Source organism: Rattus norvegicus, chromosome 3, assembly GCF_021556685.1.
Source record: "Rattus norvegicus strain SHRSP/BbbUtx chromosome 3, alternate assembly SHRSP_T2T, whole genome shotgun sequence".
Classification (NCBI taxonomy): Eukaryota; Metazoa; Chordata; class Mammalia; order Rodentia; family Muridae; genus Rattus; species Rattus norvegicus.
In genome coordinates this window covers 10,094,336-10,108,745 of record NC_141536.1, presented here as the reverse complement: position 1 = coordinate 10,108,745, position 14,410 = coordinate 10,094,336, and the positions used below count along the sequence as shown (strand labels likewise).

At 52.0% G+C, this 14,410-nt stretch overlaps 1 protein-coding gene across 3 annotated transcripts in view; it reads right to left on the bottom strand.

Annotated features, from left to right (window-relative positions):
- The window catches only part of Col5a1 (collagen type V alpha 1 chain), a 148,685-nt gene extending 143,883 nt beyond the window's left edge, over nucleotides 1-4,802 (bottom strand). For 2 of the 3 annotated variants that reach the window (NM_134452.3, NM_001429592.1), the window contains 1 exon segment: nucleotides 4,330-4,802. In NM_134452.3, the coding sequence (NP_604447.2) occupies nucleotides 4,330-4,438 (109 nt within the window). In that variant the 5' untranslated portion in view covers nucleotides 4,439-4,802. 3 annotated transcript variants of the gene reach the window in all.
- Nucleotides 4,803-14,410: the final 9,608 nt, after the last annotated feature.

Below are 14,410 nucleotides of genomic sequence, written 5' to 3'. Positions count from 1 at the left end.
AAGCTTTTCAGGACAGCTGTGGAAACCACACATGCATCATGTGTGTGCTTTCATACTCCCACACATATGTGCACTTACACATGCAGGCATGAGCACAGACATGGGTCCCACATGGGCATGCACATTACACATGCACAGCCTGACATGCTCATACACACATGAGAACAACCCTGAAATTGACCTGTCCAGTGCCTTCTCACACACACACTCCTCAGGTGACTACAATTGGAACTGGCCAGGGTGCCACATGCATAAGAGTCAGGGCAGAAAGACAGGAGCTGCATGGCACCTCCTTGCACACATGTTCCTCTGCCCAAGCTTCTAGAATCATGACATTTGGAGAGGATTTAGGGAACACTGAAAACACAGACCACAGCTTGTGAGATGGCCCTTTGGCCCAGTGCCTATGTCACTGCCTAAGAGGCATTGACAGGGCTACCCAGTCAGTCTCAGACCCCCCTCAAAGTGGCACGTGCTAGTGTTCCCATTTTTTAGGAATGAAAACTGAGGCTCAGAGATTCATCCTAGCTAAGCTTCAACCTCAGAGGCAGAGACAGTACATGCTGCTTCTCAGCCATGCACATCCCTTGAAGGTGCAGCACCACCAAGGACTGTCCCCCACAACCATCAGAGAGTTCCCGTGGGCAAAGTTGAAGCCTGTCTGGTCTGTACTGTGTCCTGCTAACATGGTGCCTGGACATGCTCACTCCCACCCTGACCAGAAAGAGGACAGCTGAGAGTTAGCAAAGCCCTGGGAACCACTACTTCTTTGTTGGTAGCATTTTTGCTCTGCTGGTGTAAGGTTGACAAGACAGGCAAGAGTTGGGACCTGCCTACCCACTGATGAGGGCATTTCCATCAGGGGTGAACCTCCTGGGATACGTTTAGAATATTCAACAAGAGCAAGATTAAACCAGAAGGAGAGGCACAGTGAGGGATGGTGATGAAAAGCAAAAGGGTCAGACCCTCAGGGACCCCCTTGGAGATATCCTCCAAAGCTGCTTCACAGGGCCCAGCATGTCTGAGGTGGCCTAAGAACAAGAAGAAAGAGGTCTGATGCAGAGAAGGAGTGAGGAACCCCTTCACCACCACCCCCAGCACCTCCAGACCAAGTGCAAGTTAAAAGTCAGTGGTACTTGAAAGTTCTGATGACTGGGAAGAGACTAGGCGGTCCAAAAGGAGATGGGGAGTCCCTGCAGAAGGAAAGAGAAATGGAGGGAGGGAGGGGGAGGAAAGAGGAAAGAGGGGAAAGGAAGGGCACAGAGGAGGGAGGAGGGATGGCAGATGCAGGAGGAGCAGCAGAAGGAGTGTAAACATTGCACTGGTGGAACGGAATATCCCATCTGTCTGTCTCCCAGGTCCCTGCCTGGACTGTGCCCCCAAGCTGGGATTGTAGCCCAGGGTACTGTGTTTCCCAGGGGAAGGTAGGAAATGGACGTGAGATCAAAGCATAGAACGAGTGGGCCAGGGCTGGGCAGGAGGGGAGCCCGTCACTCCGTCACTTGGGGCTTTGGCCAGGTTGGTCATCTCTGCTGCTCTACTGCCCAGCTTCTGTCCAGACAGGTACCAGCACACTAGCCACCAGTATTAACTGTTTCCTGAGCACTCGATAGGCAGGCTGGACAGCCCCAGACTACAACAGTGTCCTGGGGTAGGGGAGATAACGTTTCCCTGACCCACTGTGCGACACTCACCATCCCTGCTGTGCGGTGTGGGGACCAGGTGAGATCTTTACAGTCCGGATTCCCACTCAACAACTGTAACCCTACAAGAGGGTACAGCTTGATTTTTAAAGATGGAGAAAGAGGCTTCCAGCCAGAGGCAGGGGCAGGCAGAGGGCATCAACTGCCGTCGGCTAAGGGTGTGGCTCTGAGGAGCATCCAGAAATATCTACGGGGTGGGGTGCAGAGCAGTCTCTGGCCAGCACCGCAGGGCCAGCCCCCAAGACAACATCATCAGAGAAGAGGCTGTGAGCTAGCCCCAGGAGGGCACTCATCTACCACACAGCTGGAGAGGGCCCACAGCTCCAACCCTGTGGCCAGAGTAATACGCCCTGACAGACACAGGGGACTTCTACAGACTGGACTTTGTGGGGAAAGTGAAGGAGGTATGTAGGGAAGAGAGAAGAGGGAGGAGAGGGGAGGGAGGAAGGGGGAGGGAAGGCCCAAGGATGTCCCTGTAGCCAACTCATTGAGTCACAGGAAATTTAACCATTCAGTATCTGTCAAGTCTCCCAAAACTTGGCTGGCTTTCTCTGCAAATTATTGCAAAAAAAGCAGTCATGTGACTCAAGCCCACCAATAGCACATGGAGGAGATGACCTCAATTTCCAAATATTGGGGTCACATTTCATTTCTCATCCTCCCCCCCCTTTAAGGCTTTTAGCCGCTCCCAGAGCAATCGGACTTCTCACTCCTTCACACACTTGGCCAAGACAGAGACAGAAGAGCTGTGCTCACAGAAACCTCAGAAAACATCTGGCAGATCCTGAGAGGGAGAGCAGAATAGGGCAGAGCAGGGTCTGTTTGCACTTTCTCCTGACCTGCCAACATCAAAAGTGGACTGCTGCCCCTCTGGCCACGCACTGAGGGTGACTTCAAAGTGGGTCGCACCACAGGAGCAGAGGGGAAAGCCTCCCAGAGCCCTCAATGTCTGTACGTGCTTCTAAAAGTTGATTTTGTCCAAAGCAAAACATCTAACAGCACAGCCAGGACCCAGACAGCCCCTTCCAAGTGGCCGCACCCTCAACAGCAAGGGGGGGGGGCACAAGGCACAGTGAGAGAGTGAAACAGAGAGGTGGGTGGCCACAGGACAAGGCAGGACTGGAGCCAGGAACACCCTAACTATGATAGTGGTAACCCCAGCTTCCCACGTGAGGGCTCCACTGAAGGCTTCCTTCCTGAGGTTCTGGGGGTGCCCATGGGGAGGAGCTGGGCAGGACTAAGTACCAGGGGAGCACTGCGGGGTGGAGGGCAGAGAGGCTTGCCCCATCTTGTCTCTCCGCCACACTTTCCTGAGGGACTTCATCACTCCAGGTCAGTTAGTCCAAGTTCCAGTAGAGTGGGGATCATCAGCCTAAGCTCCCCCTCTGTCCCCAAAGGCCCTGGGGCCCTTCTCATCCCCACTCTTGCTCATCCTGTACCCACTGGACACTCCTGGTGCCAGGAAGCAAAAGAAGAATATTGTAATTGGCCATGGGATGTGGAAATTGATTCTCCCGCTAGTCTCGGAAGCACCAGCTAAGCTAAGAAGAGCCCTGTCACTGGGCAAGGGCTGACCACTGTTCGCTGCAGCCAACCGGCTGTTCCGCTGCCTGAACTCCTTTCTAACCACCTTCACCTTCCCATATCAGCACATGCCTGGCGCTGTGCCACCCTGAGTTATGGTGTTTAAGGGGTCTGGGAAGATTATCCCCCAACTAACAATGATGCTGAAAGTAACATGCCTGCCCAGACCTGAGCCTGGAAGCGCTGAAATACGGACAGGGACAATCAGTACCTCCCAAGTCTTCCTTTGGAGCAGGGCTCCTTCAGAGGGCCCACGCTGGCAGGAGGAGTCTCACATGTGCAGATCATCTAAGAAGCTCCCAGCCCAGACTCCAAGGCCCTCTCCTGGCCAGGCTTCCTGTTCATCCCATCTTTGGGCAGTAAGCCCAAGAAAACTACCTCTGAGGTGTTAGGAGGTTTGAGGTCAGGCTAGGAGTAGGGCTGGCCTATCGCACAGGGCTCCCCAGTGCCCTCTGAAGACTTAGCGGGGACTACAGGGAACTCTGTCCCCTGGGAAAGCAGAAAGTTAGCTCAGACAAGCAAGAGGGTGTGTGCTGAGGGAAGTCCAAAGCTGGGATTCAAACTTCTGGGATCCCCCTCCACCCCTAGGAGTCCCCAAGGAACTGAACGGCCTTGACTCTAGGGGGCGGCCCTTCCCAGCTTTCAAAAGGAAAGTTTCTGCTGGAGGGTTGCGTGGGATGCAGCGGGTCGCCTGTGATGTGGGACAGGGAATGAGAGATTTGGGGACAAAAGTGTGACCACCTCTGCTCGGATCTAACACGAGGCAGATTTTTCCTTGACTCGACCAACAGCCCCACCCAGCTGGCCCGTTTGAGGAGGGGGCGGTACACCGCCGGGATAGAGTTGGCCCGGCTCCCTCTCCTGGGCCCCCAACGAATGGTATTCGTTGTCTTGCCCGGTGCATTCCACAGGCCAAGGGGGAAAGTTCTGCAGGCTCGGAGGAGGCCGGCAGCGAAGGCGCCCGAGATGACAGCGGCGCTACGGCTTCGCGCACCTCCTGCAGTCCCCGAGGTCCGGTCCCCGGCGCCCGGAGCGCTCTTACCTGCGCGGCTCGGAGGCGGCGCCCACAGCAGCAGCAGGAGCAGGAGCAGCGGCGAGGACAGCAGCGGGGCGCCCGGGCGCGGAGCTTTCCAGCGGGTGTGTACGTCCATGCCGGCAGGGTGCGCGGGCCGGGGAGTGGGGGACGCACACGATGCAAGAGGACCAGAGATACGGCCCGGGAGGCGGATGCTAGGGGAGCGCAACAACTTCAGGGAGTCATAGGAAGCTCTGCACCCGCCCGATCTCCCCCGCGGCGGTGGGTGTTCTGGAAGAGGCGGCAGGCGCGCTCGCCCACGGCGCGGGGATCGACTATGGCCCGGGACGGCCAGGACCCCCTCGCTGGCTGCTCGCGCGCTCCCTGTCCTCCTCCTTCTAGTCTCGTGGCCTCCTCACCGCTGCCGCCCCGCGACCCGCTCCCCGTGGGCGCTCCGCTGGAATGAGGTCCTGCGCCAGCCGCGGGGACGAGGAGTGCGGACCTCGCCTTCGGCGCCCAACACTTTTTCCCCCTTTCCCTCCCTCCCTCGATGCTGGCAGACACCGCGGAGGCTGTCGATCCCCCACCCCCACCCCCCGCCCCACACGCCCGCAGCAAATCAGAGCCCTGCGCCCGGCTCAGCAAGGCCAGCCCCCGCCTCCCACTGGGCGCCGCGGGCGAGGGGGTGGGGATAGCGGGCGAGTCGCGGCTAGGAAGGGGCTGGCCCGGGGCGGGAGCGGACGTGGGACGGGGGCGGCGCCCCCGTCCTTTCTCCCAGCTCTGGGCGGCGGCCTCTGGACCCCGATGGCCCACACGGGTCTTAGATTCTTCCCGCCTCAGGTACACCGACCTGGCCAGACTCCAAAATCAGCGTTGATGGACCCCCTAAGTTAGATCGCTCGAATTCAAAAGAGAGATTGCACTACCACGCGGAACTTTCTCTTTAAGGAGGAGTTCCGAGAGCTCCTCTTCTGGGCGGAGACTCAACTTGCAATTCAGCTAGAAGGGGCTCCCTAGACTATGATTGACAGGCCGACCCAGCGCTGGGGACCCGCCTTCCACCCCTCCACCTACCAGACTGTCAAGGATGCCCAGAGGGGCCTTACGTGAACATGGGATAACCAAGTTATTGATCAGGTCAAAGTCAGTCTCAAATCCCAGCCCACCGTCTTTCTGCTGTCCCTGGTGGCCCAACCTCTTCTAAGGAAAAGAAGGAGCCCCCTTCCAGACCTGACAGCTAGAGAAAGGAGAGGGGATCCCAGCTCCCCGTCTACAGCAGACCAGAGTTCTCCCAGACTTCTCCAAGCCCAGGAGGCCCTGCAAACGCCTGACTCACCGCCCTGCCCTTCTCCAAAGCCTTCAGGGTTTGTTTAGAAAGAATCAGAGTGAATTAAGAAGGCTTTCAGATTCAAAGTCATTACTGCCTTTGAACGCTTTGCAGCCTGTAAGGATTTTGGAGTGATGGAGGTCTGCCTGGGACTCCTCTCTCTGGTCACATCCTCAGCCCCCCTTATTTCTCATCCTTCTCTAAGCAGGAGGAGAGTGGCAGTCGGGGGTTGGGGGGACAGAGGCAGTCAGGGAGTAGAGGCAGTCAGAGGATACAGGCAGTCAGAGAACAGAGGCAGTCAGGGAATAGAGGCAGTCAGAGGAGTTGCTGGGATGGCCATGCTCTGGTTCTTGAATCTGGATAAAGGTGACTAGTACTGACTTAATTCTATCTTTGCCTAAGCGTGGGATGTGCCGTATAGGGAACATCACACCGCACACAGAAGAGAGGACAAGAGCTGGGGATACAGCTCAGAGGCTGGCCAAGAAGGTCCTAAATCCATCCATGGTACATAGGGGCGGAGGGAAACAAGCTTGAACATACAAGCAGACAGACAGACTCAGGCACAGTACAGTAAAGTTAGAAGTCAACCTGTATATTTGGTTATGGAATAATGATGTATGTGTGTAAGTTGTATGAATGATAATGAGATGTGTACATGTGTGCGTGTGTGCATGTGTGTGTGCATATGTGTGTGTAGCATGTGCTTGTGTACGTGTTGTATGTCCTACATCAAGAGTAAGAGAGTGCGATCCCATTCTGTTGGTGAGTTTCATGGGGGACGAAAACCTCAGCCACCGTGGGACTTTCACCAAGTTTGGCTGACACCTCCCCCATCCCCAACCTGCATCAGGTCCACACATCATGAGAGATCATTCTTCCCATCTGCAGATGGGGACCCTGCAAGTCAGAGAGGATAAGGGGCTTCCCCAGAGCCATCAACTCAACAACTCATGGTGGCAGTTGTGCCTGCAGCTGCTCACCTTTTCATGCTGGTCAGATTCAGAATGTCTGCCTCCCAGCCGGTACATCCTAGCCATCCTGCTCAGACTGAGCCAGCCCCATACCCAGAATCCTCCTGTGCCCATTGGCATCTCATGGCAATGGCGAGTCCTTAGAAATCTACTTATTGGTCATAGTCTGTTTGCCAGCATGACTAGGTTCTAGGGAGTCTTGAGGAAGCAAGCTGCCTGTGGGCCCCATCTACACCAGCCTGCACTGTTGCACCAGGACTCCGTGATCATGGGGGAGGTCTTGCTTGTGCATCCATGTTGTTTTTCCATCTTGCCTGTCTCTGTGCATCTGCTGGTGGCATGCCAGAGGGAAGGGTTGACCTCCATCCAGTATCCCCTGCATGGCCCCACCAACTATACATGACATTACCCTCTGTGGTAGAACACAGCCTTCCAAGCACAGCAATCGTCGTTATCATCAGGTCAGCTGTGCCTGCTTGAGGAGTCCATCCAGATTAGGGTTGTGGACCGTTACTGTTCCCTCATAGAAGTGGACAATGGGGGAGGACCTTTACCTGAGACTCCCGGAAAAGAAGAAGCAAAGAGGAAGTGCTCAGGGGTGGGAGATGCTTCTCAGACCATACGAGTATCTCGGGCAGCTGTCTCCAGGCGCATTACAGACTGGCCCTCCGACAGGTCCCGGGCCTCAGCGGCTGTGTAGTAGGTGCAGAAGGTCATGGATGAGCTGTGTCTCTGCCCTATGGCTAGAGGAATTCACACCAGCAGGGATGCCTTTGCGTTGTGCCCAGGGAAGAGCTCCATCCATGAATCCTTCAGCTGGCATTCAGAGGCCAGACCAGTGTCCCAACTTGTACATGCCACTAACTGCAAAACTTGGCGGATGCTTTCCCTCTCTGAGATGCTTGTCACCTAGGGAGTGAGATAATGAAGCTGACTCTGGGATTCCCAAAGAGTCGGATGAGAAGGAAGGTGGCCTGTTTGGGACAGAGGAGCAAGGCAGCTCTGGATTTTCCCTCTGTATGCCCAGCCACTCCCTGCACCAAGCTGTTTCCATGTCCTGTTCACTGAGACTGGCTTCTTTAACCTAAGTTGGCCAGCCTTTCCCCGCTGGTGCCAAACGAGCCTCTAAAAATGATGGGATTTCCAGGCAGAACAGCCCAGGAGACACTAGACTGACTTTTGGCACGAAAAGCAGGTTTGCAGGGAATCAGACGACAGCGTCCTGAGATTCGTTTTCCAGACGGTGGCAGCTGGTGCACGATCGGCTCCTGTAGACAGCTTCACAGAGCGGGCCTGAGACTGCAGGCCAAGGAGAGTGTCCATGGGAGAAATTCCTGTTTTGTCTCTTCAAGAACTGCCTGCAGGAGTGGAGATGGTGTTCCTACTGCAGATGACTGTTCTCAGGATGAGCGAAGTCACCAAATCACCTAAATTCCTGCTTGTCTGAGATGACAGTCCCACACAAGACTCTGATCTCATGTGTTGTGCATGTCGGCCAAGATCGTAGCAGCTCATGCAGAGCCAGCCAGCCCAGTCCTGTGGGAAGGGCTCAGCCCACTGTGGGTGGGGCCATCCCCGAGCAGGTAGTCCTCGGAGAAATAAAAAGGATAGCTGACTATGAGACTAGAAACAAGCCAATTGGTAGTGTTCCTCCATGGCCTCCGCTTCAGTCTGTCTTCAGGTTCCTGTTTGGGTCCCTTGGTGACAGACTGTGGTTAGGGCTTGTAAGTCTTAATAAACCCTTTCATCCATCCCTAAGTTGCTTTTGGTCGTGGTGTTTATCACAGCAACGGAGAAGCCAAGTAGAGCAAAAACGGATGAGACCTGAACTAGGGGGTGGAAAGGCAGAGTCACAGTGGGCAATGGGGTCCTGGAACTCCAGGGAGCAAGGGCTGCAGGACCCCACAGATAATGCACACATGGCTCCCCAGACACTGCCTGTCACAGCACGCCATCAGCCAAGTACCGTGTAGTCCTTCACTCCTGTGCCCCTCCACCATGCATAGACCACAGATGTAGGAACCAGGGTCCAAGATGACCAACATGGGAGAAAAATGGGGTCCAGTCATCTCTGCCTACAGGCACCTCCACACACACCTTCCTCTACACAGCTACCGATGAAGCACTCGAGCTCGAGCGAGCGCTCGCACGCGCGCGCGCACAGACACACACACACACACACACACACACACACACACACACGTGCAGTTACTGGTCTGGTCCTAGTAATTGAGCACTCCCTGTGAGGGACTCAAACACAGCTACTCCAATTTCAAAAATGGGCCCTTGAGGTTGATCTTGAGCAGCAGACCTGGATACCATTGCAGGTCTGTGAGAACACCTATCCTTGCTAATGGCCAGGCTCTGTGTCCTTCCTTCCCAGCATCCTCCACTACTATGTCCGCACATCCTAAGGATGCCTCAAAGCTCAGCTCTAATAAGCCTCTCAAAAATGCCTCGTCTTCAAGCCCTGGGACTCTTCTGAGCAGGGTACCACAGGGTTTTCATGGATTTCTGGTACCACCCATCTGCCCACCATCTGATCTACACAGGGACCTGAGGACCTTAGGTCGTTTGCTGATCTCACCTCATAAGGGTCTGGTAATGCTGGGATTTGGGTCTTCACAGTACAGTGAGTTCACTGTGAGCTCTACCAGAGCTGGGCAGCATCTTATGTGTGTCTTGGTTCAGAAGTCAACTAAAGAATAAGCAGGTGACTGACGCTAAGTACGAAAGTCTATGGTGATCTCATTTGATCCCAGTGCGTCCTTCACTGTGGGCATTGGGACAACCTTGCCAGGCAAGCATCCAGAGAAGGTAGATGCATCCCGACTGACTGACAGAGGCCGCTATCTTTACTCTCAGAAGTGCTGGTTCAGTGGCAACATTGAAACATCTTGGGCTGCTGCCCAGACAGACTTGCAACTAAAAGCAACAAAACCCACCCTCTCCCGCCAGGAGACTGCAAGTCAAGGTTGATATGTATCAGGACGACCTGCCTCCCAGACACGCTTGCAAGATCTGTCATACCTCCTTTGCTCCTGCTGGTGACAGGTTTCTCTGACAGGGTGCCAAAGTCCATTTGGTCTCCACACTATCTTGTCTGCTTTTGTAACTACCCTAGGTCTCTCGAGCAAGGATGTTTATGACAGATAGGTCCAGTCCAAGATGCCCTTCCTACCACCTTCACTGAATTGTAACTGATAACCCACGTGCAAATTAAGTCCCATTCACAGCTTCAGGGCTTAAGTTGCAAACAAAATTCAGTGTCACTTGTTAACCCGTTACAGCCCCAGACATGGTAAGACCAGCATCTGTGTCCTGAGATCTCTAGTCCCTCCAATCCCCTTGAGTCAAGTAGCTGCTGGACTGGGCAGGCACAGCCTGGAACGAAGGGCAAATAGGGGGCTGCGGTGCACCTGGCTGCCAGGGCAGACACCACCCAGCTTCCTGTGCCCTGAGAGCCCGTTCCAGCAGGAGGGCTCATCTGGCAAAGGGATTGGCCACTGGGCTGAAAGCAGTGTGTGATGGTGGTGCCTGCCAAACTCCAACTGGGACTGTTGGTTTTTCCAGAAGACTCTAGCTCTATTTGTTTTCATTTTGAGTATTAAACCAATGTTTTTAATGGAAATATCTGCCCTCTTAGACTTTCTTCCATAAGAGGAAATTTAAAAGGGGGATCTAGCCTTTAAAACCAGACTCTTAAAAACTGGAGTGTCACCTAGGAGCTGAATTCACTTGTTCCTCAAAGTCATTGAGCTTGGTTCATAGGGAGAGCTTGAACCGGGAGGATGATGAATAAAATTAGAGGAGGGTGGGAGGGAGTCAGGGAGAGTCAGGACAAAGAAGAGGGGGTTAATGATTTTGTGACAATCCAGTACAAGTCACTTGACCCCTTAATATAGTATGTGTATGTTTGTGTGTGTGTGTGTGTGTGTGTGTGTGTGTGTGTGTGTGTGTATGTGTGCATGTGTGTATATTGTGCTCATGTGCAAGTACTTGTGTCCAGGCACACATGTTTGTGAATGTGGGTGTATATGGGGAATTCACAGTCAGCCTTAGTATCATTCTTAGGGAAACAATCTTCCTGGGTTTGGGGGGTTGTTTGTTTGTTTGTTTGTTTGTTTGTTTGTTTTTGATGCAGGGTCTCTGGCTGAGACCTAGTACTCACCTGGGTCTTCTAGCCTGGCTGGCCACTGAGCCCCATGGATCCTTCTGCTCCCACCTCCCCAGTACTGATGAGACAAGCTCACACCACCATATTCATGTCTCTCCCTCTTCTGTTTTATAAAGGCTTAGTATTTCTATGCTGGTGTTTGAGTATGTGTCTGAGTGTTTGCATATACACAATGCAGGTGTCCTGTGCCATCAGGTCCCCTAGAGCTGAAGACACAGGGCCCTGTGAACCATCCGATGTGAGCGCTGGAAACCGCACTCAAGGATATTATGTGTCTTTAACCACTGAGCAGTCCCTCTAGCTCCATGCACAGCTATTTTTGGTATGTTCTAGAGATAAAACTCATAGCCTCATAGGCAAGTGCTTTGCTAATTGGAATATTTCCTCAGGTCCAGGTTCCCTCCTTGATCCTCTCTTGTGCCATAGCAAAAGAGCAGTCAAGACCTTCAAGTGACTTAGAGAACAGGATTTCTAGGTAGGGACTCGGGATCCCGCTGCTAACATGTTCTCTAGGACACATGCTCTTGCAGTCCACCTCTCGGTAGACCAGATGTCCGTGATACTCAGCTTGACGCACAGTGGCACAGGTTTGAAGTGAATGAAGTGTTGACAATGTGTGAACTACCTTAGGTGACTGACAATGGAGAGGGCCACAGCCACATCTAAAACCCATGACAGCAATCTTGCCTAGGAGAAATTCTGAAAAGGTGTAGCTGAGTTAGCTGGTGGGGTCCACATGCCTTCAAGAATATCCTCATAAGAGGATGATCGGCCCACTTGTGATAATGGTAGAGCCCACTGGAGTGGTGCTCACCTAAGCCACAGGATACCTGAAGACACCAGGAACTAGACATGTGGGAAGGATCTGCCATTGGAGCCTCTAGAGGGAACATGGCCCTACAGGTCTACACCTGATATTAGACTGGAAGCCTTCAGACCTGGTAGAGAATGATCTTGCTTTTTGAGCTACCCAGTCCATAGTATTTTATAACTGGAGTCCCAGAAGCCTTGGACACAATCCTTCTGGGGCCTCCTGGCCAAGAGAACAACCTAGAGTACAGGATAGCTCAGAGAAACTGAGATGCTATCAGTCAGGAGGGACTGGGTATGTAGGAAGAACCAGTGTTGGGTCTGGGCTCAGGGGCTGATGACCCACATCCTTCAGGCATTGCTCCTATCAGGAGATGGAACAAGGAAGAGGTACACAGCCTAGGCCATTCCTAAACAGGTAGAAACTGGAGGTTTGAATAGGTTTGGCCCCCATAGACTCATGGACTTGACTGCTTGGCCATAGGGACTGGCATTATTAGGAGGTGTAGCCTTGTTGAAATAGGCCTGGCATTGGAGGAAGTGTGTCACTGGCATGGGCAGTGGGGCTGTGAGATCTCCTGTACTCAAGCTATGCCCAGTGTGACACACAGTTTCCTGCTGCCTGCAAATCAAGATTTCAAGGAGCAAATCTCAGCTCCTTCTCCAGCACCATGTCTGCCCCCATGCTGCCATGCCTCCTGCCGTGGTGACAATGAACTAGACTCTGAAACTGAAAGTCATCCCCAGTGAAGCGTTTTCTTCTTTAAGAGTTTCTGTGATCATGGTGTCTCTTCATGACAGTAAAACTCAAACTAAGACAGAGACACAGCCAGGAAAGCCTGTATGCCTGCTGCCACCAGCCCAGCTGGACACAGGGAGAAGAGGGCAGGTTCAGGGGGCACAGTCTCCTCCCATTGGTGCCCAACAAGGCCATCCTCTGCTACATATCCAGCTGGAGCTGTGGGTATGTCCATGTGTACTCTTTGGATGGTGGTTTAGCCCCTGGGAGCTCTGGTTGGTTGGTATTGTTGTTCTTATGGGGTTGCAATCCCTTCAGCTCCTTCAATCCTTTCTCTAACTCCTTCAATGGGGTCCCCGTTCTCAGTTCAATGGTTGGCTGCGAGCATTCACCTCTGTTTGTGTCAGGCTCTGGCAGAGCCTCTCAGGAGACAGCTGTATCAGGCTCCTGTCAGCATGCACTTCTTGGCGTCAGCAATATTGTCTGGGTTTGGTGACTGTATATATATGGACTGGATCCCTAGGTGGGGCAGTCTCTGAATGGCCCATTCCTTCAGTCTCTGCTCCAAACTTTGTCTCTGAATTTCCTCCTATGAATATTTTTGTTTCCCCTTCTAAGAAGGTCTGAAGCATCCCACACTTTAGTCTTCCTTCTTCTTGAGCTTCATGTGATCTGTGGATTGTACCTTAGGTAATCTGAGCTTTTGGGCTAATATCCACATATCAGTAAGTGTTCTTTTGAGATTGGGTTACCTCACTTGGGATGATATTTTCTAGTTCCATCCATTTGCCTATGAATTTCATGAAGTCATTGTTTTGATTGTACTCCATTGTATAAATGTACCACATTTTGTGTATCAATTTCTCTGTTGAGGGACATCTGGGTTCTTTCCAGCTTCTGGCTATTATAAATAAGGCTGCTATGAACATAGTGGGGCATGTGTCTTTGTTATTTGTTGGAACATCTTTTGGGTATATGCCCAGAAGAGGTATAGCTGGGTCCTCAGGTAGTGGAATGTCCAATTTTCTGAGGAACCTCCAGACTGATTTCCAGAGTGGTTGTACCAGTTTGCAATGGAAGAGTGTTCCTCTTTCTCCACATCCTCGCCAGCATCCGTTGTCACCTGAGTTTTTGATCTTAGCCATTCTGACTGGTGTGAGGTGGAATCTCAGGGTTGTTTTGATTTTCATTTCCCTGATGATTAAAGATGTTGGACATTTCTTTAGGTACTTCATTCAGTATTCCTCAGCTGAGAATTCTTTGTTTAGCTCTGTACCCCATTTTTAAGAGTATTATTTGATTCTCTGGAGTCTAACTTCTTGAGTTCTTTGTATATACAGGATATTAGCCCTCTATCAGATGTAGGATTGGTAAAGATCTTTTCCCAATCTGTTGATTGCCATTTTGTCCCAATGACAGGGTCCTTTGCCTTATGGAAGCTTTGCAATTTTACGAAGTCCCATTTGTCAATTCTTGATCTTAGAGCATAAGCCATTGGTGTTCTGTTCAGGAAATTTTCTCCAGTGCCCATGTGTTCAAGACTCTTGCCCACTTTTTCTTCTATTAGTTTGAGTGTATCTGATTTTATGTGGAGGTCCTTGATTCATTGAGCTTTGTACAGGGCAATAAGAATGGATTGATCTGCATTCTTCTACATGCTGACCAACAGTTGAACCAACACCATTTGTTGAAAATGCTATCTTTTTTCCACTGGATGGTTTTAGCTCCTTTGTCAAAGATCAAGTTACCATAGGTATGTGGGTTCATTTTTGGGTCTTCAATTCTATTCCATTGATCTACTTGCCTGTCTTTATACCAATACCATACAATTTTTATCATTATTGCTCTGTAATACAGCTTGAAGTCAGGGATGGTGATTCCCCAGAAGTTCTTTTATTGTTGAGTATCATTTTCACTATCCTGGGTTTTTTGTTATTCCAAATGAATTTTCAAATTGCTCTTTCTAACTCTGTGAAGAATTGAGTTAGAATTTTAATAGGGATTGCGTTGAATCTGTAGATTGCTTTTGGCAAAATGGCCATTTTTACAATATTAATCCTGCCAGTCCATGAGCATGGGAG